Genomic DNA, 21,965 nt, shown 5'->3' with positions numbered 1-21,965 from the left:
GGGTTAGTAGAAAAAGATAAAAAAGAGTTATACAGTGAAGATAGAATTCTTGATAGATTTCTAACTTCAAACTTTCTAACCTCCCAACTTGTTGGGATACTTGAATACTTGAATTTTTATCTGTAGTTTATTCTAGGGGAATGCTGCATTGTAAGTAGCTTACACTCTTTTGAAATAAGAACTGGAATGTTGAACATCATTATCACTGGCTATTATAAAAACTAAAACTGCTAAACTATAAGGAAGGTTTTAGTTAAGATACCAAGTAAGGGGCAGTACGCAAATAAAAGAGACTTGAAACTTTTTTAATTTGTTGGTCTGATTTGGAAGCAGCCCTATGAGAATGTAGTACAGTCATTTTCCAGTGTGTTCTGTTAATTAAAATTCAGGAGGCATTTTCCTGTTCCCTGGCTTAACTGAAGTTTTTGCTGTGCTTTTGTTCCATATCTGAATAGATGTTGTTGAAAGCCAAAGTGTAAGGGAGAACTTTTCAAAGACGGCATGACTCACTGAACGGTGAGAATATCACAAAGTGTACAGGCAGCTGTGTTCACAAGACTGTTTTAAACTGACAGTTAACTTTTCAGTTGAAGGTAAGCATGAAGGTTTTTAACTGTTGAAAAATATGCAGTAACTTAATTCTAATATAAGATACTTCTCAAGGTATTTGAACAGGTTGGCAAGCAGTGAGATGAACAAAAAAGGGCTAAGTGAACAAGAGAAATGGTTCATCCTGGGTAAATTAGAAACAGTTTGCTGTAGCTGAGTTATTGTGAGTATATGAGGTCATCGTACTCGTAGTGAAGTCTGTCATTTTAGATACCTGATAAGAAGTGTTAAAATCAAATAGAAGCTAATATCTAAATATGTTAAATATCTTCTGTCCTAGAGTTAAAAAAAAAAAAAAGAAAAAAGCTTTGGTTATAAAGTTACCCCCATACTAGACACCTCCAAAAATGGTTCTTAGATCTTGAAATAAGTCTATTGAGGTATCATAGATACACAAACTTTCATTTTGTTGGTATTTATACTGTATTATTATGAACTGTGGCTATAGGATGTAACTTATTGTACACAAGTGAGTTGTTAGAATGCTTACATATTTTGAAATGTAAATACAGCTTGTTACTAAATATGCTTTTATTTATTTTAGCTTAAATAGACAAAAACCTAGCTGAGCACTGATCTGAGTATGTGAAGGAACTAAATTATATTCTTGGTCTTTCTTCATCATTTGCATTTCCATTATTATTATTTAATTGCCTTTGTGAAGTGTTATGACCAGGGAAGAAGGTTACAGAGAAGAATTTAGCTATGACAGGATGCCAACTTTGGAGAGGGGAAAACAAGAGAATGGAAATTATATACCAGATATCAAATCCAGTGACCTTCAGCTATCAAAGAGGCTGCATCCTTGCTTTAGTTACAGAACATGGATCTTTTCTTTGCTGATGGGAGTAAGTACTTTAAATGATACAAAATTTTAAAATGTAGGTGAGGTCTCAGTGCCGAGTAATCTGTTCTGTTTCACATCATTTGGGAACTCAGAATTTCATCACTGATAGTATTGAATATAAATATTTGTACAGAAAGGAACATGTTTAGCAAATTTAGAGTGTAACACTTAATTGACTAATGGTTCTGTGGGTAATTCTGCACTAATCAAAGATGCTGTATGAAGACTGATTTTTCTCTTTAATATTAATCATATAGCATAAACAGAATGAGTGTGGTAGTGGTAAATATCAACCCATATATATGTATAAGCACTGCTTTTTGGTAAAGGATGTAAAGTATCCTGATCATGTACATCCTTTTAACATATTTTTAACTGTTCAAAGTACTTTACTTGGCATGATAGCATTTTGGCATGAAAAATTTGTATGGTACTTAATTGCCACATTAATTTTTCAGGGTTCAATAGTCATATAGTTATTTGGTAGACTCTTCAGGTAGTGAGGTATATACTTGTGTTTCTTACATGAACGTCGTGTTGATTTGACTTTTTGTGTCACTGCTGGAATCATAGGACACTGCTCTTGCACTTACATCATATGCTTCTTCATGTTCTGAGCCAAGTTAATTAAAATTCATTATAGCAATTAGAATTTGATCTTTTCTTTTTCTGCCAGCTTGTGTGTTTTGAAGAGTAATTTTTATTAAGAGCTAAAATGTTTCACTGTTAATATGGTAATTACTTGTTTTTGCACAGTGAGTAAAAGAACTGCCTTATTTTCATGGAAACAGCTGAACATTTTTTCCTTTCTGACAATTTGAAAAACTTGGATTTCCTTTCAGATGTACTGTTACATAAAAAGAGAGCAAAAGAAGAACTGGCTTTCTTTGCATTAAATTTTATCAAACTTAATTGTCAAAAAGAACAACTTTCTTCAGTTAGATTTTTCCCTTTTACTGAGTTGTTGTGAATGATTGGAGATACTAACGGTTAATGCTCATTTCCTGAAGTCATATTATCAAGAAGCATGGTTTTTATGGATAAATGAAAATTCAGTTTTGTTAAACTAATCCAATAAATTCCGATTAGATTTTTCTCCCAAATATTGTAGTGGTTAATTTCTCTCAACCCCTTTGAAAGGCAGTGTCCAGAAAGGAAAGTCTGTATGCTGAGCAACAGAAGTCACAGTGAACAGCGCTGTCTACTTCATGTAGCTGTTGCAAACTGTAGTGACATCAGAGTGACTGCTAGTATGGGCTGTTCTTGTGCAGGAATGTTTCAATATCCTTCAAGCACAATTTCAAGCTGTGTTCTATAAATACTGGTCTTCCAGTCCACCAGAATCCTCTGTGTGTGTGCTTATACATACATACGCTATCCTTATTTTCTGTCATTTTTTGACAAGGACTTTTTAAAGACCCCTGTAATTTTATATCATGAAAAAAAGGCCCCAATAAAACAGAAGAGTCATTCTGTCTCTCATCTTCCCCAGCCCCTTCAAAGAAATGCCCACTAAGGAACGACAAGCAAAAAGAAAAAATGTTAGTAGAATACACTAATCATTTATTGCTGAGAGTGTAACTTCGATAATTATGAAATAAACAGAATAGTTAAGAAGGGAACAGGAGGAGTTGAACATTTATGGGTGTGCCACTGGACCACAGCAGAAAGAGATTGGAGGGAGGCAGCAATATAGGTGGAAGAATCTTCATCAGTGTATCCTAATATTATTTTTGTTACTGTATTCTAGTTGATAATTGCCCAGCTGCTGATATGCATAATGAATTTTGGTGGAGTCAAGCAGAGAATGCAAAATAGAGGCTTAGTTGGGGTTTCTGTAACATTTTTAGCACTAAGTGCTGCAATTACCTTTTGAGCATTTTGTTAGGTGTTTGCCCAGTCAGGGCACAATCCTTGTTTCAGACATGATTATATTGTTCAGTATTGAGTCTTGGTAACCAGCAAAACATCTCCTTCAGAACTCACCATGTTTTGATATTTTTCTTCAAAATTATTCACATTGTTAAATGTTCATCAGTAGCTTAATTTGAAAGGAATTACTGATTTCTATCTGACTAGTTGCTTTTTAAAAATAGTTTTATTCATGTTAATTTATCTTATTTGTTGCTTTGCAGACTTGCCTCCTTATTACTTCTGGATTTTCACTATATCTGGGAAATATTTTTCCATCTGAAATGGATTATTTACGTTGTGCAGCAGGTTCAGTAAGCATTCTTAATTATTTGCTGTGGCTGTTTGAGAACAAAATCAACAGTAAATAATTTTTGTGGGTTTATTGTCTTTTATTCTGTCTGTCTTTTTACTACTAACTTTCTTCATGGAAGATTTAATTCTGTTTAACAGTTCATTAAATGGATTTTCATCCCAGGGTTAAGGGAATAATGATTGTCATAAAGACAACTGGTTTGTGCTACTATTTTTGTTAACCAGCTCACCACTGGTGTGCAGTAGTTATCTGCATGAACATATTTTCTGTGCTCCATTTTAAGAAAATTTGCATTGTTAAGTACTTGGGGAATTTCCTGGCTAAAAGGTATCAGAATATATTTCAGATCGTATTTCAAAGTATTACTTTTTCAGTTTATTTTGCCTTAATATCCAAGTACTGAAGCAGACTAACATTCTCTTGAATATTACTATTTTATTAGTAAAATACACATTAAAGATGTCTGACATTTCCAAAGTCCAGTATTTTTTACTATATTTTTAGGGACTCAAATTTTTTTTGTTGGTTATATAATAAGATTATATATACATAATCTACACTTCAGAGCTATGTGCGTAAGATGACTCTGATGTACTTGCTTTGTTCATGGCAAGATTCTGTTCTGTCATTGTTATGTTCACAACTTGACTTGCAGATTTGTTTTAAGTTAGGTGCAAGACTCATGCTTTACTTTAAACAAACAAGTCCCAGGATTTGTTCTGTGAATGAGTTGTCACTTATGTTTCTGCTAGAGGTGTTAGTGTAAGTTGAAGCAGTTTTTGAAGTTAACTTCACTGATGTGTTACTCTCTGCAACATTAGTGTTAGTAACAGAGATGTCTCTTTTTCTGTTCCAAATCTTGTCTCTTTGAACTTTGTATGAATTGAGAATTACCAAAGATCTGGTAGATGCAGAAGGTTATCACATTGGGTTTGAATGGCTTGCTGTGGGTAAAGATGTGTACATTTGGGTATGTGTATGTGAGTAAGGTGTTACAGCTCCTACTACAGGTAACGGAGTCAATATAGTGGGAAGAGCCTAAAGAGCTGTATAGGTGCCTGACCACTAAGTGTCTAGTTTAGCTTGAGCTGAATTGCTCTCTAGACTTTTTTAACCAACTTGACTAGTTGTCGGAGTCACCATTAGCCGGGGTCCTTATTTCTCCGTGCGGGAACAGAAACGACGCAACACCAATGTGATGATCAGGTCGTCCATCTTTTTATTATATATTATTGTTTTAGTTTTTTTCTATTCCTTTTCTGGTTACATTTATACTCTACTAAGTTCCGTACACGCACTCATCTATCTTCTAATAGGCTACAGGTCATCCACACGCGCTGTTCACGCGCCTCTGCAAGCATTTGCATTGGTTAATTGCAATTAGCACGTAAAGCCCAAAACTTGCCAAAACTCCCTTATCTCATACCCTGTTTTGCTCAGACTTGTGTGCTTTTGCTGACCACAGGTGTTTCTCACTTATCTGCTGTCTTGTGTGCTTTTGCCAGCCTTATTTTGCTGGCCTTGTCTTCGTCCTTGCATTCTTCTGTCTGCCCTAACTTTCTCCCAGCGCGGCCCAGACTCCTACAACTAGTAGTAGGATTCAGTTGCCTAAACATAGTCCTGTAATGTTCTAGAGACTCTAGGGTATCCAGGACATAAAAGGATGTTTTAATTATGTTAATTATGTTAACTACAGGTGTTAAGGAAGTGCTGCCAAGAATTTTAGATGTCAATAGTAATCTAGTTATAGTAGTTCCATTGTTAAGCCATCAGTGTTCAGATGTGTCAAAAGATAATTAGTAAAGAAATGCAGCATTTGTGACATGATTCATTATTTAACATGGAAACTTCAAAAAAAAACCTTAGTTGAGTATCTTTTTATTTTGCTTAGTAGTATGTTGTAACATTATGTGTTTGTGAAAATAGAGTTGGATCTGTAATGGTACCATGTCTGTTGTGGTGGGGAACAGCTAAGGGATAGAGAAATTACTTTGTGAAGCTTTTCACTTATGCATGATTTTTCCGTTTAGCTCTGCCCTTCAGTATAGAAACACAGTTCCTAGTGAATGTAGTGGAGATCCCAGGCACAATTCTTGAAGTGTAATTTGACTCAACAGATCAGTTTTTACAAAGTTCTTCAGAACTGTGTTGAGACTGGCCAGATTTTAGCTTACACAACCACGACTGTTTAAAAGAATGTGGAGGCCCAGTTTGGGAGTAGCAGTGTTTATCTTTTCCTGCTCAAGGATCTCAGGCCTTCTAGAGTTAATTTAAACTAACAAAGGCATGAAATGCCTCATGAAAGACTTTCTTTCTTTTCTTTACTCATCACGTTGTGCTGGGTAGCTAGTCAAAACTGAGGGATGTGGAAGGCATATTTAAACCAACAGAATTTCCTCAGAGTTTCTGATCTTCTGTTTGTCTAAGTCAACTGAAATATGAATTCAGACCAAATAAAATACATGTATAGAAATATATATAAATTTCTTTGTGCAGAATATCCCACTAGTCTTCTCTTTTAATTTTCCCAGTGTATTCCATCAGCAGTTGTGAGCTTTGCTATAGCGAGGAATAAAATTAATGTGGTAAGTATAAGATTTTATTGGAAATTATATTTTTTCCCCCTTTTGGTTAAAATGAGAGAGAAACCCATTCTAAAACTGTTTTTCAGATACCCAATTTTCAGATTCTGTTTGTCTCTACATTTGCTGTTACAACAACATGTTTAATTTGGTTTGGATGCAAACTTGTCCTCAATCCATCAGCTATAAATGTAAGTTACTAAAACATTTATTAATTAATGCTACATTTATCTTTGTTAAAAAAAAAGTGGGGGTGAGGTGCATGGAAATCACATGTAATTACCTTGTCAATACCCCAGTATTCTTACTTAGTCTGTGAGGAGAGACCATCTAGTGGTAACTTTACTAAGACAAGACTGGAAAATTGACATCAGCGATGAAAACTTATATGGCTGAAAGATGCACGGTACAGCTAACTTAGAGGAGATTAATATGGAAACGACTTTCCCATCTTCTTGTATTCAAAGTTCAAAAACATGAATGAGATCTTCAAATGTGATTCAGTTTGATCAACTGATTTTATTTTTCTCTTGACTGTAGCAAGTTCTGTTGGTTTTGGGTTTTTTTTGTGAAAGAGCATGGTCAGAAAAGAAAATTGAAAATAAATTAGTAGCTCATCTGTAGATTAGTCAGTTTTTAGGGTTGAATTGTACCGAAATGAGAAGATGTCCCAAACAGTGCTGCTTCTAGGACATTTCATCATCAGATTAAGCATAATCCTTTCCTGGATCTGCTTTAATGGATAGTTTTGCTTGTGAGGCCACCAGGAAAGAAGCTTTTGAGGAACATTTTTCTTATACATCATCAACAAAGAGAATGCAGGAGTTACATCATTTGAAGCACACATATTTGATGCTGGGTAAAGTTCACTGGATTTGAGTCACAACCTTTTGACATCTGTCTGTGGTAGTCAGAGCCCAACAGTAGAACTACAGGGTAGTTTTGGTTTTTTTTGCTATGGTAAAACATTCTGAGATCTCTGTACTTTTGTACTACACAAGAATATTACATGTGTGAGTAAATAACACAGTGATAGGTATTATTGTTACTACTGATGAATATTCATAATAGAGCATCACAGAATAGCAGTACTCAATACAACTATATCATACATTTTGTATAAAGGTTAATGACTGCTCTCATGTGCTATTCAGTTCTTTTGCCACTGTCATATCAACTGTTGTGATACTAAGAGCTCAGCAGTAATAATGGCTCCCTATAATAATGTAGCAGATCTGAATTGTTAGTAACAAAAGACTTTACCAATAGAAAAATAGTGCCGAGATAGAGTTTGCTTTGGAGTTATCTATGCTATTTTAATAACATGTGGTTTGCTCCAGGTTTCATAGATGTTGAACTTTTAAATGAACTGTGCTTACTTCCCCTTAGAAAGTGCAGTATATTAGGCCAATACTTACAAACCTGCTTTATAAATTAATTCACTAAGTCTAGCTTCACATTTGTGTGCAGCTGGCCTAATTTTCAGAGAGATGGAGTACTGTAGTCAATTTGAGCTGTGGAGATTTAGTACTCTGGTCTGTCAGATCACTTGAATTCAAGCAGTACTGGCTTTAGATGTAGGCAGTTTTGCTTTGTGTTTGATGGGACAATGTCATGGCCCCCTGGGCTCTGTGTGTATCTCAGGAGAGTTTATACCAGTCAATTCGTTGCACAGCCTTTGCTAGCTTATTGATAATGTGGCAGTTCCCTCATGCATTTGCCCCCTCAAGTGTCTTAGGCTGTTGGGTCTGAATGAATTAAATGCAAGACACGGGGGTACTGCCTTTTCCCTTTTCCCTTTCTTTCTTGGTAGAGAGTTCAAATATTAGAAACTAGTCCAAGCATTCTGAGAGAAAACATCAGAGAAGCGTGACTGGAGACTACCAGTCCCTTTGCATTCCCTTACCCTGGTAGACAGGATCACAGTGCTGTCAGGACAGTGGAGTGCTATGTCTGCTCAGGAAAGGTGGGCCCAAGGGACTCATTTTGCCACCACAATAAATAGTTATTTTGTAATGAGCCCCAGTGTGACAAAATCAATTTTTCTTATGCTCTCAAGAAGCTTTGAGCTGTCCCTGTGTGTAAGAGCTTAAATTTAGTTGTATACTTTTGAAGTGAATAGTTTTTTGATTGCATAAAAATTTGAATTTTCTATTATTAAATATTCACAATTTTTGTATTTTCAAAGCAGATTAAACCATTTGAAAAAAGAGGTTATATTAGACTTGAAAAGTGTAAGTGACAAACTTTAAATTTATAACAAGGCAAATTCTCTTTTTTGCCAAATGTTAATTATCTACAATAATATCCACAAGGCATTCTTGGTTATGTTGTTTTAATTTTTTTCACTTGCCTACTGCATGTCCATACTATGTCATTGATCACTGAATAAAGGTAAGTGAGGATAACTGTGTGTGCAGAGCTGGCTCTGAAGCTTTTTTGAACCTTTCTGTCTTAAGAGTTATTTGTAATGCTGACTTGCTCTCCTCTTTGAAGGATGCCGTTTCAGTGACACAGTCTTACTGTTTGGCAGCTCATTGCCAGCTGTTTTCCATTATCCATGTGGTACAAAGAAAATGTAGAATACCATCTCTTTAACTGTTCTTTCATCATCATATTTATTTTCCCTCCCCGTGGGAAACTGCACAAGAAAATAATACTAGGTCTGATGTGAAATCACTGCCAGTAGTTTAAAAGCAGTAAGACTCATAAAAAAGGGTAAGTTTATCCAATTAAGACAATTCACATTTAAACTCCCCCCCTGCCCCCCTCCCCTGCTTTATTAAGGACCTGGGTAATTCTTCATTAGTGTTACTTGTATTGATGGATAACTACAAAATTACTTTAGATATATAAATAGAATGCAAGATACAAGCCACATCCTAGACTGTGACTGTGTGACACCACTCCAGCAGGGTGCAGGTCTGTAGTTGGTATACTACCGACAAGAAGGATGTGATGTGTAAAAGATGCAAACTGCCACTGCTGCCACTCTCTTTTTCCCAGCTTTCAGAGTAGGAAGCCTGATGGACAAAAATGAGTGGAACCTTGTGCGTGCTGGCCACTGTAACTGAAAGCATTCAGATCTTGAACAGGATTGATATTAACTCCAAACTGAGTACATACATTTATTGTCTCCTTGCAAGTTGAGTGTCTGTACCTCCATTACAGTTGAGTTGATCCACTCACTGGGACCCTTCAATACAATCCTTGGTGTAGATGGCTAAGGCAGGAATCTGAACTCAGGCCTGAACTTAGACATCTCTTATTTTAAAAGTGCTGTGGTGCGGTTGACACGCTGGAGGGAAGGGATGTGCCATCCAGAGGGACCTGGACAGACTTGAGAAGTGGTACTGTGCAAACCTCATGACGTTTAACAAGGCCAAATGCAAGGTCCTGCACATGGTTTGGGGCAATCCCAAGCACAAATACAGCCTGGACGATGAGTGGATTGAATGCAGCCCTGCGGAGAAGGACTTGGGGGTATTAGTGGATGGAAAACTTGACTATGAGCCAGCAATGTGCGCTCGCAGCCCAGAAAGCCAACTGTATCCTGGGCTGCATCAAGAGACGTGTGGCCAGCAGGTCAAGGGAGGGGATCCTCCCCATCTACTCCTCTCTCGTGAGACCCCACCTGGAGCTCTGTGTCCAGCTCTGAGGCCCCCAACATATGGAGGACATGGACCTGCTTGAGTGGGCCCAGAGGAGGCCACGAAGATGATTAGGGGCTGGAGCACCTCCCCTGTGAGGACACGCTGAGAGAGTTGGGGGTGTTCAGCCTGGAGAAGAGAAGGCTCCAGGGAGACTTTATAGTGGCCTTCCAGTACTTAAAGGGGGCCTACAGGAAAGATGGGGAGGGACTCTTTATCAGGAAATGTAGTGATAGGACGAGGGGTAACAGTTTTAAACTGAAAGTGGGCAGATTTAGATTGGACATAAGGAAGAAATTCCTTACTGTGAAGGTGGTGAGACACTGGAACAGGTTGCCCAGAGAAGCTGTGGATGCCCCCTCCCTGGAGTGTTCAAGGCCAGGTTGGACAGGGCTTTGAGCAACCTGATCCGGTGAAAGGTGTCCCTGCCCATGGCAGGGGGGCTGGAACTAGATGATCTTTAAGGTCCTTTCCACCCCAAATTGTTCTATGATTCTATGATATTCTGCCTGACTGCTGCTTCTACTCTGGATGGGTGAGAGTCTCCCAGTCCTGTGTCATACATTCCATTCATGCAGGCATGTTCAATATGCTTGAATATTTCAAACGGCACTAGCAGCTAGTATAATTGAACCCTGTCTCAGTAAGTGACTGGTTGTCCCAGTAGCTTTTGGGGTTCCCTGTCCTTTCTGTATAGACTAGGTCCTCAGTGACAGTAGTGGAAGCTTAGGCGACATGGGTGCACACGGATACTGGAGTGTAAGTGCTTGATTTGGTTGCCTAACCATAAGCGTCTGTCTCCATTAGGTTTGTGTTGGCTTGTCCTGCCTTGCTCCAGCATCTGGTCCAAGAGGGCATCAGTTTCCTTATGGTCTTCTGTCATTTGTCAGACCTGTGCAGATGTCTTGAAACATCTGTAGGATATCTTAAATCATGTTAAAAGTATGCATTTAAGCAACTATATTCAGCTTTAAATTATTTTATCTTTAAATTGATTCAGCCCTGTCATACAGTTTCAGTGAGCCACATTTTTAATAGCTGGTGCAGGTTTAGAGCAAATTGTATTAAGGTTGTGCTAATCTACTGCTTTCTACCCAGTTGCACTTGCATGTTCCTTAGTCAAGGAAGAGGATTAGGGACACAGCTTAGTTCTCTGCATCTGGTGATAGATTTTATGTACAGTGGTAGTTGTAGAGAGAATGTTCTTTAGTGCTTAGAAATCTAACATTGAATTTTCCATTGTTACAGATGGTATAAAAAGATATTTATTTCTATCTTTAGCTGTATTTCTGTTTAAAAAATAAAACCAAGAAAACCACCTACACTCCAAAACTGGAGATGAGATATTTTTGCTTTGGTTTAGGGGTATTGAACTAATTTTGTCAGTGGAAGGCTCTACCTGATATTCTAGACATGTCATATCAGAAAAAACATACTGGAAAGATAAAAGTTAAATTAAAAAATCTAAGTTATTTACTGTTACTTTTCCATTTTTTGTTATTTACTTCTTATACCTAGCACTAAATGAGCTAGTCCATCAGTGTAGTTACAGTGCTTCAGGACTCAAACTTGTATGTCTGTTTGGCACTGCACTGTATAGCGTGGCCTTGCCAGCCCATGTCAGTACCAACCCTATGTGTCAAAACACATCCAAATAATGGGAATTTACAGGCTGGATTAAATTGTTCTGCAGGCCACATGTTTGACACCTCTTCTTTTGCCAAATAATATCTTTATTCATGCTAACTCTTTCCCTAGAAACTTACCCTTAGGACATTTATTGCTGTTTGTGGCTCTAGTACAACTGTACAGTCTGTTGTGTACTGCAAGGCACATAGTTCCAATTATGATTTCCTGAGAAGGATGAATTTTAGTGCCCCAAAAAGCCTCTTAAATCTGCCACCTATGATCTCTTTCAAAAAACGTGTGCTGCAAGATATGTGTGAGAGAAAAACTGAGATTTGATCATCAGCAAAGCAGGTCTGACATGAGGGAACAATATAATTCTGTCCTAAGTTATTAAGCAGTGAATGGTCTGCTATAATTGTATAGGTCCTGAATGGAGTCAGTTCTCCCTAAACTTTTGGTACTTTGCCCAATGGCCTGACCTAACCACCAAATGTTTTCTTCGGCTGCTGGTGGAAAAACATGGTGCTTTGGAAGGCAAGAGAGGAAGATCCACTCTGCCTAACTTGCCTGCCTCTAGAAAATTATTCAGCCCATGTAGAGTATGTATTTACCTCTTTTCATGAGATAATAAGGAACCAAAGAGAAATGTTAATTATTACGTTCACTAATTTATCTCTTGAAGATGAGTAGTGGCAGGAGGAATGGCAGCATCCATGTTTTTGCACAATAATGTAGTCTGTTAGACCTGCAAGAGCTATGAAAGCAGGAAGAGTGTTCATCAGCACTCTGTTAGCACTAGGTAGAGCACAGAGCTAAGATTCTCAGCCCAGTTCTTTGCGTTGTGTTTTCATCCAGCATTAGACGTTGTATTGCACCGTTTGGATTGCAGCATAGGGGTTGGGAGCCTGTGGCCTTTCTTCCCCCTGCAGTGGACTGCTTTAGCCCTTGGGCTAGTCAGCCTTGCTCTTGTTTGTCCTCTTTCTGTTCCTGTGAATCTTCCATGCTTTGCTGCAGTGTTCTACACGTGGAAGGTCCTGCAAAATGCAAACGTACCCAGCAATTGCCCCCTTGTCATTAAGTGCTCTTCTGGAATACAGTGATAAAATCTTCAGGTGGAATATTCCCATAAATGAAATAAATATTTCTTTCTCAGCTTAGGTATTCTGAATATTATGTAGACAGATAAGTGTTGTCCTAGAAATTCATCAAGAACCAAGAAAACGCTTAACAAGGTACCTAATTAACAGATATGTCTCAATGTCACAGAAAATAGCCTGCTGGATCCTGCTAGATCCCACCCCCACCCCCTTTTAATATGGAAGATGTAACTCATTTATATCTGGGATTTTACTGACAGATAAATTTCAACTTGATTCTACTTATTCTGCTGGAAATCTTCATGGCAACTACTGTGATCATTTCAGCTAGGTCTACTGAAGACTGCTGTACAAGAAACAAAGTATGTACCCTCCCTTAAGGATTAAAAATGTCCTTTTTTTTTTTTTTTTGTGTTAAAATGTTCAATTTTTCCTGTATTACATATGTTGACAAGTAACTAGTGACTCCAGTATGTAACTTCAAAATTACATGGTAAAACTAGATTTGAACAATAAATAAAAGTAACGTACTAAACAGTAATAGCCTCTTCTATCTTTGAGTGCAGTGGACCTTCTTGCAAAATGACCTGTTGCAATAATACAGCACAGGGTTGTTTGAATATCTTATGAACAGGCATGGAAAATATTTTCTTTCTGTTTTGTAGAACAAACCTTAATGACATATGAAACATTAGAATACTGTGACTTGTATGTATGCAGGCAGTGCCTTTTGAAGCCTAAGGTGGAGAAAGCATTCATCATGTATGACAATTTGGTGGTATCTGACTATAGGTAAAATTTGTTTTAGTCACAAGTGCTCTCCCAAATCCTACCCTCATTTTTCTATAACAGTAGTACTTTTAAGTAATAATAAAACAAATGTGCTGTGCCATTTTGGGTTCCAGTGGAAGTATTTCTTGCTAGATAAAGTTGTGTAGTGTACTGTCCTCCTTCAGTTACTGTTTATCAACATCAGCAAAATCTGAAGGCTCAGGAAGAAAGTATGTATTTTGAAGGTGGAAAGGGGTGTCAAGATGACCATATTTCATTGTTGAACAGTGGTTGTATAACAGCTAATCTGGGACTACCTCATTTGTTTTTAATGTGATTGATGTGTTCTGACACTGGTGTTACTGTCAGCTCTGGTGGGCCAACCAGACATTGCATGCCACTGTCAGGATCTGTAACGGGTTGTACCTCGTATTAGAAAGGACTGTATTGCTTTCTGTGGTTTTTTGATCATGATTTTTTATTCCCCTCTAGAATACTGCATATGACAGTACCATCATTTTGAGCAATGTCAGCTTTCCTACTCGAATTCTGAAGTCATACTCAGTAAGAAAAGTGTTTTATTTCATTAAATCAATTTGTTCTTTCATCTAAGAAGTGCTAAGTTTCTTTAAAGCCAGGAAGAAATCAGTGTAGGTAAGACCTGAAAGAATAAAGACAGAAATGGAGATATATCTTAAAATGTTTGCTTTTAGAATATTGCAAGACAAATAATAGCTGCCATGCATAATAGGAAGAAGACTACTTAATGACTTAAGGATAAATAGTGTATAATTAATGGTTGTTCAGTGGAGCTAATAAATGAAAGCATAAATATGTATAATGAGGCTGATCTTGTTTTCACTCAAGCCAGCTGAAGTTTTGCCATAGAGATCTGAAAAACATTGACTTTATGCTTAGCTAATACCATAAATGCATTTTTTTCCTTTCAGTGAGTTCCTTTCTATATGCAAATAGGAAATTTGGTGTTCAAATGCACTGTTAATAATTTGTGTGCTCTTCTTTGTTTTAGGTAGTTGAAGTGATTATTGGAATTTCATCAGTATTTGGTGGAATAATTGCTTTGAATATGGATGTTCTAGTCTCAGGTCCATATCTTTCAGTAACATTCTTTTGGATCTTAGTTGCTGTAAGTAGTGCAAAATGAAGGTACTCTTTCAAAACAATGTCTTTGATTTTTTAAAAATTTCGTGGTTTTTTTTTTTTTTTTTCATTTTCTCCCTCTGTACTGGAATATTTATTTGGCCCTAATACTTATTCGCAATTGCTGCTTAGCAAATGAATTAGTGCTTCAATATACTTAATATATTTGTGTAATGTATTTGTTCTATTTTGATTTACAATACTTTGATTCTTATAAAATGTTCTGATACATTTTCAGTCCTCAGTTCAGTAAAATGGAAATGAGTAATAAAACAAGGGTATTGGAAGTGAAGTGTTTTGTCAGTCAAATCCTAGGTTTTAGGATGTGTCAGGCTGCAAAATAGAAAGTTGAGTTTAGTTGCATCGTGGTAGAATCCTTAGAATATCATCTTTAGCCTGTTAGCCTTAACTGTCTTAAAAGCCTGAGACTGTGATGGGTAACCCTTGGCACTAATAACAACCTGTACCTAGGAGCAGTGGATTCCTAAAGGGTGCTGTGCTACCCTGCTTGCCATGAACTGAACCAGTTGAGAAAGAAGACAATGAACATTAGGTTTATATATGGCTCCTATGTCTGGAAAATCCCTCAGCATGAAGTGGAAAAGGATTATAAACAAGTTTTTCAGCATTTAGAATTCATGAAGTTCAGTAGGGTCCATTAGATTTTTATGTAGAAGTGTCAATATTTCAGTATATGTAGGTTTAATACATGATACTCATTAAATGCAAGTTAAATGAAGATTAGTTTTATCTCTATTTGACTAATTGATTCCTAATACTGTCATAATAAGTCTATACAGTTTTACCTTTTCAGGAAATGTAGGATGTGATCCATGACTAGTGGGAATCACTGTAACTCAATTGTAACTTTTGTAATTTTCAAGTAGGTAAATATTTATTTTGTTATGCTTTTTTGTTTAGTGCTTTCCCAGTGCTATTGCAAGTCATGTAGCTGCTGAATATCCAAGTAAATGTCTGGTAAGTGTGTAAAATTCTTGGATTTTGTCATTAGAGTGGAATAATACTAAGTAAGCCTGCCTGTGATAGTGGGCACTACTTGTTTTTAGTTACTTCTACAAAATATAACAGAAATATGTAGCATGTTTGTAAGCTGATATTCCTGAAGAGAAATCCAGTAGGTCCTTTGGAGACTTAATTCCACCAATTCTAGAAAAGAATTGAAAGGACTGTTTGTTACTGGTTCCTTGGGAATGGATATTACTGTAGGAAAACGACGTATCTCATATGGTGTGCCCAGAACTGCTTTCATGGTCCTGAGCTGAGGTCCCTTCTGTTCCATTCTGCTTTCATTATGAGCTGTGATTTCTGAAAGAAGACAGTTAGGTGTGTAGGCTGCTGGACCTAGAACCTATTTAAAACAAATTCCTCATCTGCATGACTAGCAACAAGGACTAAGAATATTCAGTAGAGTGTATTTATTCCTTGACTGTCCCAGATGTGTAGTGAAGCCTCCTTAAAACATCTGTTCTAAGTTATAGTCATGCAACCATATTTAAGTTAGTAATGACACGTGACCACAACTGAAGTCAGAATTTTATCCTGTAGGGATGATATTTGAATGGAAACTCGGCTGCTATTGTGTGTCAATAAATCTGCCTCAAAGCAGTCAAATTTATTTGCATAGTTATTTTAGGCTGTAAATCTGTAATACCTGCTGTTAATTCTCATTATTTCATCCAAACTGAAGAATAAATGATACTTCTGTACTGGCTCTCGAAATTGGGTATTGCTTCCTCGGTCTGCCTATGAAAAGGGCTTTTAAAATCAAACAAAATACCCATCACCCATATTAAATGGAAAATGAATTACAAAACAACAGTTTTGGCTAGGAAGCTTAATTTATTCAAAGCTTGCTTCTGTACCTCCATGCAATGTGGATGGCTGTTAATATTTGTCTCATATCTGTAATCTTATACACTTTTACACACTTCTGTTATGCTTGCTTCAAGAAGATAGAATTCACAAACCAAAGTGTTAACTTGTTTTTATTCTTATTTAACATTTATTATCTTATTTTTTAGGTTGAGGTCCTGATTGCCATTAGCAGTGTTACCTCTCCGTTATTGTTCACTGCTTCTGCATACTTATCCTTCAGTATCATGCAAGTTGTTGACATCTTTAAAAATTACCCACCTGCTGTTAAAGTATGTATTTGTACGCAATTGAAAAATTAACATCTATCTATTACAGTAGCAACACACTTGACAATGCAGACATGGTACTGCGTTATAAAGATTGAATAAAATGTTATAGAAATTACTCAAAAACTCTTATTTAACTAATTACACAATTTTACATATGTTAAATCTATTGCTGCCCTGGAATTATAGTTTTAAAAAATGGGGTATTATTCTAAAAAATCAGTAAAAATAATATGTAATATGCTGGACTCCTTGAGGTTTTTATAAATTTGTAGTATATATATTAAAGATTTTAGGTTTAGTTGAAGAATACATTTTTCTGTTTCTTAGGATGCCTACCAACAGTTGGGATTGTAAGCTTATACCTGGGTTCATTCAAAGCCTGGATTGGGGCAGAGAAGAAAAATTTACAAATCTTAAAACATTTCAATATGAAGTGTTACCAGTGCACTGCTGAAGAGCTTTCTAGGGCTTTACCGTCAAAGTGTTTAGCAATCCGAGATGATGTTCACCATTTATGGGGATTAAAATAGTGTCAGTAAGAGTCTTGACTCTTAGTACCCACTAGTCCTTAAGCAGTTTTGTAATTTCAGAAGAAGAGAGGGAAAATGTTTATCAAACTGAGATCTTAATGACTGTAAAACCAGCTTTTGAGTATGTGATCGTATTCTGATACTGGAGGAGCATAGTGTATGGTTGGACCTCAGGAAGTGGCCACAGCTTTAAGTAGCTTCTGTTGCACATGTTGGAGACAGAAGACTGAACTGTAGACAGTTGGTGTGACCCTGCCGAGCATTTCTTGCATTCTTACACTACTTTGTGTCTGGATGCAGCAAGAGTGGCCCGCTTTGCAAAGGAGGGTGAACAAGGGCGCAGAAGGTGACAGCAAGGCAGACAAGGACAGTGACCTCATTGGCAAGGGGTGCAGTCCTACAGTAACCAAAAAAAGAAAAACAAGGCAGGTCCAGCCATGGTAACCAGGTTCAGGCAATAGTTCAGTGATTGCCAGACAAGTCCAATCAGCAGTGAGGTTCTATATTTTGGAGGATGGTTTCCTCAATTTTGTTCTATTTCTAGAGGAAAAGATCATTTGGCAAATTAACATTTTGTTAAAAATTATTGATCTGTTCTACTTTGAGTAAACTCAGGCACTCAAATTTTAATTGAAGCTTTATGCTGAAATAAACTGTAAATTATAATTTGAGTTAAAAAATGAAATCTAGATACAAATCTCAAGAATATGGGGGTGGGAATGGCAGAAAATATTTTATTCTGGTAGTTAACATATTCATGTCTCTATTTTCAGCAATCTTATGATGTACTCCTCTTGCTTCTGATGTTGATGCTGCTAATTCAGGCATGCCTTACTATTGGAACTGTAATACAGTGTGTAAATTACAAGACAAAAATGAAACTACATGATTCGTCATGGACAGCATCACAGGTTAAGAAACAGGAATACAAAACAACAGAGGTAGGTATTTATACCCATTATAAAATTTAAAAATCTGTTATTTTAGATTGTTTTGGTAATGTTTCATGTTACATAATTCAGATCACAATTAAAAGCTGCTCTGTAAGACTGTGAAGATGTTAATGCACTGGTGAATTTTGTAAAAAAGAGATATTTTGCTGGTTAAATGATAACTGGGGCATGACAGACGCAATATCTGTAAATCTGTGACAAGTCCTGTTAAGAGAAAAACAGTTGTAAGGTTAAAGCTCCCTTTTGTTTACATTTGTAGTATGGGCTCCCAACTACAGATGAGGTTCGTCATTGTACTAAGATAAAATGATAGTTCTACTGCACAAGATGCAGATCCATAATTGCTATTTCTATGTCAGAATGAAGTTATAGAAAAGATGATGGGCCTTGCATGACCATGTTCTCATAATGAGATAGCCACCTATTAAGAAAGGAATGGATTTAACCCTTTCAATGCGAGCAGAAGTTTTGGGCTGTGGAATGAGAGTACTTGATATAGTTGTACTTTTCCAAGGCCTACTGTGGGGGAGTGAATATACTAAACCAAGTTAGTTTTCTTAAATTCCCTAAACTTGGAATGGGAAGAGTTAAGAACCTGAAGCATAGGACCAAAAACGGGCAAGCTGAGTGAGTGGCTATATGTGCTGGTAGTGCGCAAAGAGGGGTGCCTGGCATCCCAGGTCTTTCCATGTCCTAACTGCACTACCGAAGTTGGTGATAAAGATCAGAATTGATATTCCCTTCCATTTCCCTCCTGTACTTACATGTTCGAGCTATCCTTTCAGATACATATTTATCACATACATTTTTTTAGAACATGGTGGTGCCAGTATTACTGTTACCACTTTTCATATAATCATTTAGGGCTAGAGTGGTATTTCAGGGACTGGGGGAACCCAGCTTTCTTCAGCCTGCATGGGTTAACTACATCCATTTCATAGCACAGCACTGAAGCACTTAGACTTCCCTCACTTCTGCTGTACAGAGCAAAGTGCTGTATCCTTAAAGACTAGGAGAGAATAACTCACGTTAGCTGGATGCTTACTGCATGGCCTGGCACTAGAGAGTGCTGAATTCAGTCCCTGCTCTAGAAAGAGCATCTGCATTGAAACAGCCCTGGATGGAAAGCACTGGGAGCAGAGACTGAAATTCAGTCAAGTCATTATACAGCTGGTATGGAAAGTGGAAGCTGTGGATTTATGTCCCCTCAGGCTGCTGAGGGCATTTGGCATAGGTTGCTTATTTTCTGAAGTATTCCTAATTTGTGAGTCACTGAGAAATTGGGTGCCAGTTAAATACTAAAAGGAACACTTTGTCCAGAAAAGCAACACCTTTTTGCTTACCTGTTAGTATTTAAACACATGAATAATATTACAGGTAAAGTTGCAGATCCCTTTGGCTTCTCAGAAGTCTGTGTTCTTAGGCAAGACCTTAGTTTGCTTGCATGTATGTAGATAAATCTTGCTTCAGTTGGTTTAGAGATATAGGTGCTAGGCCTTTCAGTCACAATTTAGCAAAAATCTTGAAAAAATGTCCTAAGTAACATGCTTAAAATAGAGATTTGAACAAGTTTCTTTAACCAAAATGTCTCAAGTATTATACAATTTACACTATTATATTTTATATCATAAATGTATACTATACAATAAAGAAAACTATACGAATTTACAGTGTATAGAATATTTTAGTAACTCTGTAACTATTCGTGTTTACACTCTCATAGCTTCTCTCAGATATTTACTTGATTGAACTTCAGTTTTTAAACAGAGCATTGTTTCGTGTTTCCATTTGTCTGAAATTTGTTTACTTTTAGGTTTCCAATAATACCTTAAAGGATTTTGACAAAGACAAAGCCTGGAAAGCAGTTGTGGTGCAGATGGCTCAGTAGTTTGGATTCTGCAAATGCAGCCAATACAGTACAGTCCAATACAAATCAACTGTTTGAATTAAGGCTTAAAAACTTTTCAGTTTATAAACAGCAATATAGTTACAGCAGTAGGAGCCAAGGAATAACACAGTAAATAGTGTGTCTCTCTAATAATTTTGAAATACACTGATAATATTTTTAACGCATCTGTCTCTTCTGTTGGTATCTGTATTCTAGTGTTGCTTTAGAAGATAGCTGTAGAAAAAAGGTAATGAGTCACATGGATTTATACTGATGGCAAAGTAAAATATGACAATATGTAGTAGGCTTCATATATTTGCAAGAGATTGTTATAACTGCAGTTATGCAGTCAGTGTAACTGATAAATGCTTTTGTAAAGTTATGAGTACAAGTCATAATTGATATTTTTGCTTATACTTCACTTTTGTAGGAGTTGTAAAGTTGGTTTGCATCTCATTGCTTTTATATAAATAAAAGTCTTTATTATGTGTAAACTCAAGAATGTGGACTGACATTCTAATTGGAGAGGTGAAAACAGAATATTCTTTCCCATTAAACTTCCATTTCTGGACTGTGAAAGGGGGAAGGGGCTTTTTCTGAGTGACCAGGCACAAAATCTACTAGCCAAAAAACCCCTCAAACCAGAAACAATCAGCCAAATAACAGGAGATACTACTGATATTAAAAGAGTTTTTTCACATATGAAAATGTATTTTTAGGTATATTACTTTTCATTTATTTATTTTCTTAACTATCTTTAAAACTTACAGAACCTAGCTGCCCTCAAACAAGGGATATCCCCCATACAGATTGCCTTTTCCTCTTAGCTGGATTATGTGTATGATCGTATAGATTTTGAACACTAAGAATTTCCATGTTAATAGGCTTTTTCATGTAACTAGGGTGATAGTGGCTGAGAGCATGCTGCAAGGCTTACTGCTTTGCTTTTGGGGATGGGAAATAAAGAGAGAGAAAGGTGTGTGCAGTGCAGAGCTCTTCAGGTATGCTAGCATGTTTTATTTTTGGAAAAGCTGACATTTATTATTGTATTTTAATACATAGAGAATACTCTTTCAAGTATAGAGCAGTGCTTCTTAAGAGCATGTGTACAGCAGCCTCTCCGTTCACCTAAAATATTGTGTGTGGTTTTGGTCCATCAACAACCAGAGGATGCAGCTGCCACTTCTCAAATATTGCCAAATCTCATGCCCCTACTGGTGGTACTTGTGTGAACATTCTCTCGACAAGGCAGATAAATAATAATATATCTCCTACAATCTTACTATTCTTATAAATAGAACAAGTTAGTTTATGATTGTACACTATTTTTTTTAAGTAGCAAAGAAATAGTGACAATTCTACCTAAAAATAAAAATCCGGTTTTCTAAATGTCACACATGGATTGAAACTGGACAAAGACTGTAGGTAGTGTAGAAGTTCTTCATGAATCACTGTAAAGTGAAAAGATAGAGTCATATGTAGAATGCATCTTAACAGTTTGCTTTCTTTTTTCTCTGGTAACACACTTGCCTTTGTTTAACTGAATTTGTATCTTCAAGAGATCATCTGTATCTTTTCTGTTAAATGATGTTTGGCTTTAGTTATCCAGAAGGTTCGATATAAGTAGATACTACTTCTATTACTGACCTTGGTTGGAAAAGAAATTAATGGGAAGTTTCACATCTGAAGGAATTTCCTTTCCACAAAATGCTTATACTAACAAGGTGCTGAAGGACTTTGACTTTCTTTGGAGTCATATGGTTTGAGGTGCTTTCCCCCAGACAGTAAGAACCTTTTAAACAGGTACTAATTTTTGTTTTACTGTCAGGAGTGTCTTGGAAGAACCTAATGACAGG

The 21,965-nt window shown here is 36.7% G+C and overlaps 1 protein-coding gene across 2 annotated transcripts; it reads left to right on the top strand.

Annotated features, from left to right (window-relative positions):
* The first annotated feature begins 469 nt into the window (after positions 1–469).
* MLC1 (modulator of VRAC current 1) lies at positions 470–20,611 on the top strand. 2 transcript variants are annotated; one of them, XM_074869330.1, is made up of 12 exons: positions 470–593; positions 1,274–1,457; positions 3,592–3,681; positions 6,215–6,268; positions 6,355–6,456; positions 12,902–13,003; positions 13,905–13,976; positions 14,443–14,559; positions 15,495–15,551; positions 16,616–16,738; positions 18,042–18,209; positions 20,035–20,611. In XM_074869330.1, the coding sequence occupies exons 2-12, from the start codon at positions 1,278–1,280 to the stop codon at positions 20,107–20,109; spliced, it is 1,140 nt and encodes a 379-aa protein (XP_074725431.1). In that variant the 5' UTR covers positions 470–593; positions 1,274–1,277; the 3' UTR covers positions 20,110–20,611. The 2 variants fall into 2 exon arrangements, with proteins under 2 accessions (XP_074725431.1, XP_074725432.1); XM_074869331.1 differs by lacking the exons at positions 6,215–6,268; positions 6,355–6,456.
* The last annotated feature ends 1,354 nt before the right edge of the window (positions 20,612–21,965 follow it).

The sequence above is a fragment of the Strix uralensis genome, chromosome 5 (assembly GCF_047716275.1).
Source record: "Strix uralensis isolate ZFMK-TIS-50842 chromosome 5, bStrUra1, whole genome shotgun sequence".
Classification (NCBI taxonomy): domain Eukaryota; kingdom Metazoa; phylum Chordata; class Aves; order Strigiformes; family Strigidae; genus Strix; species Strix uralensis.
This window is presented reverse-complemented; position numbering and strand designations above follow the sequence as displayed.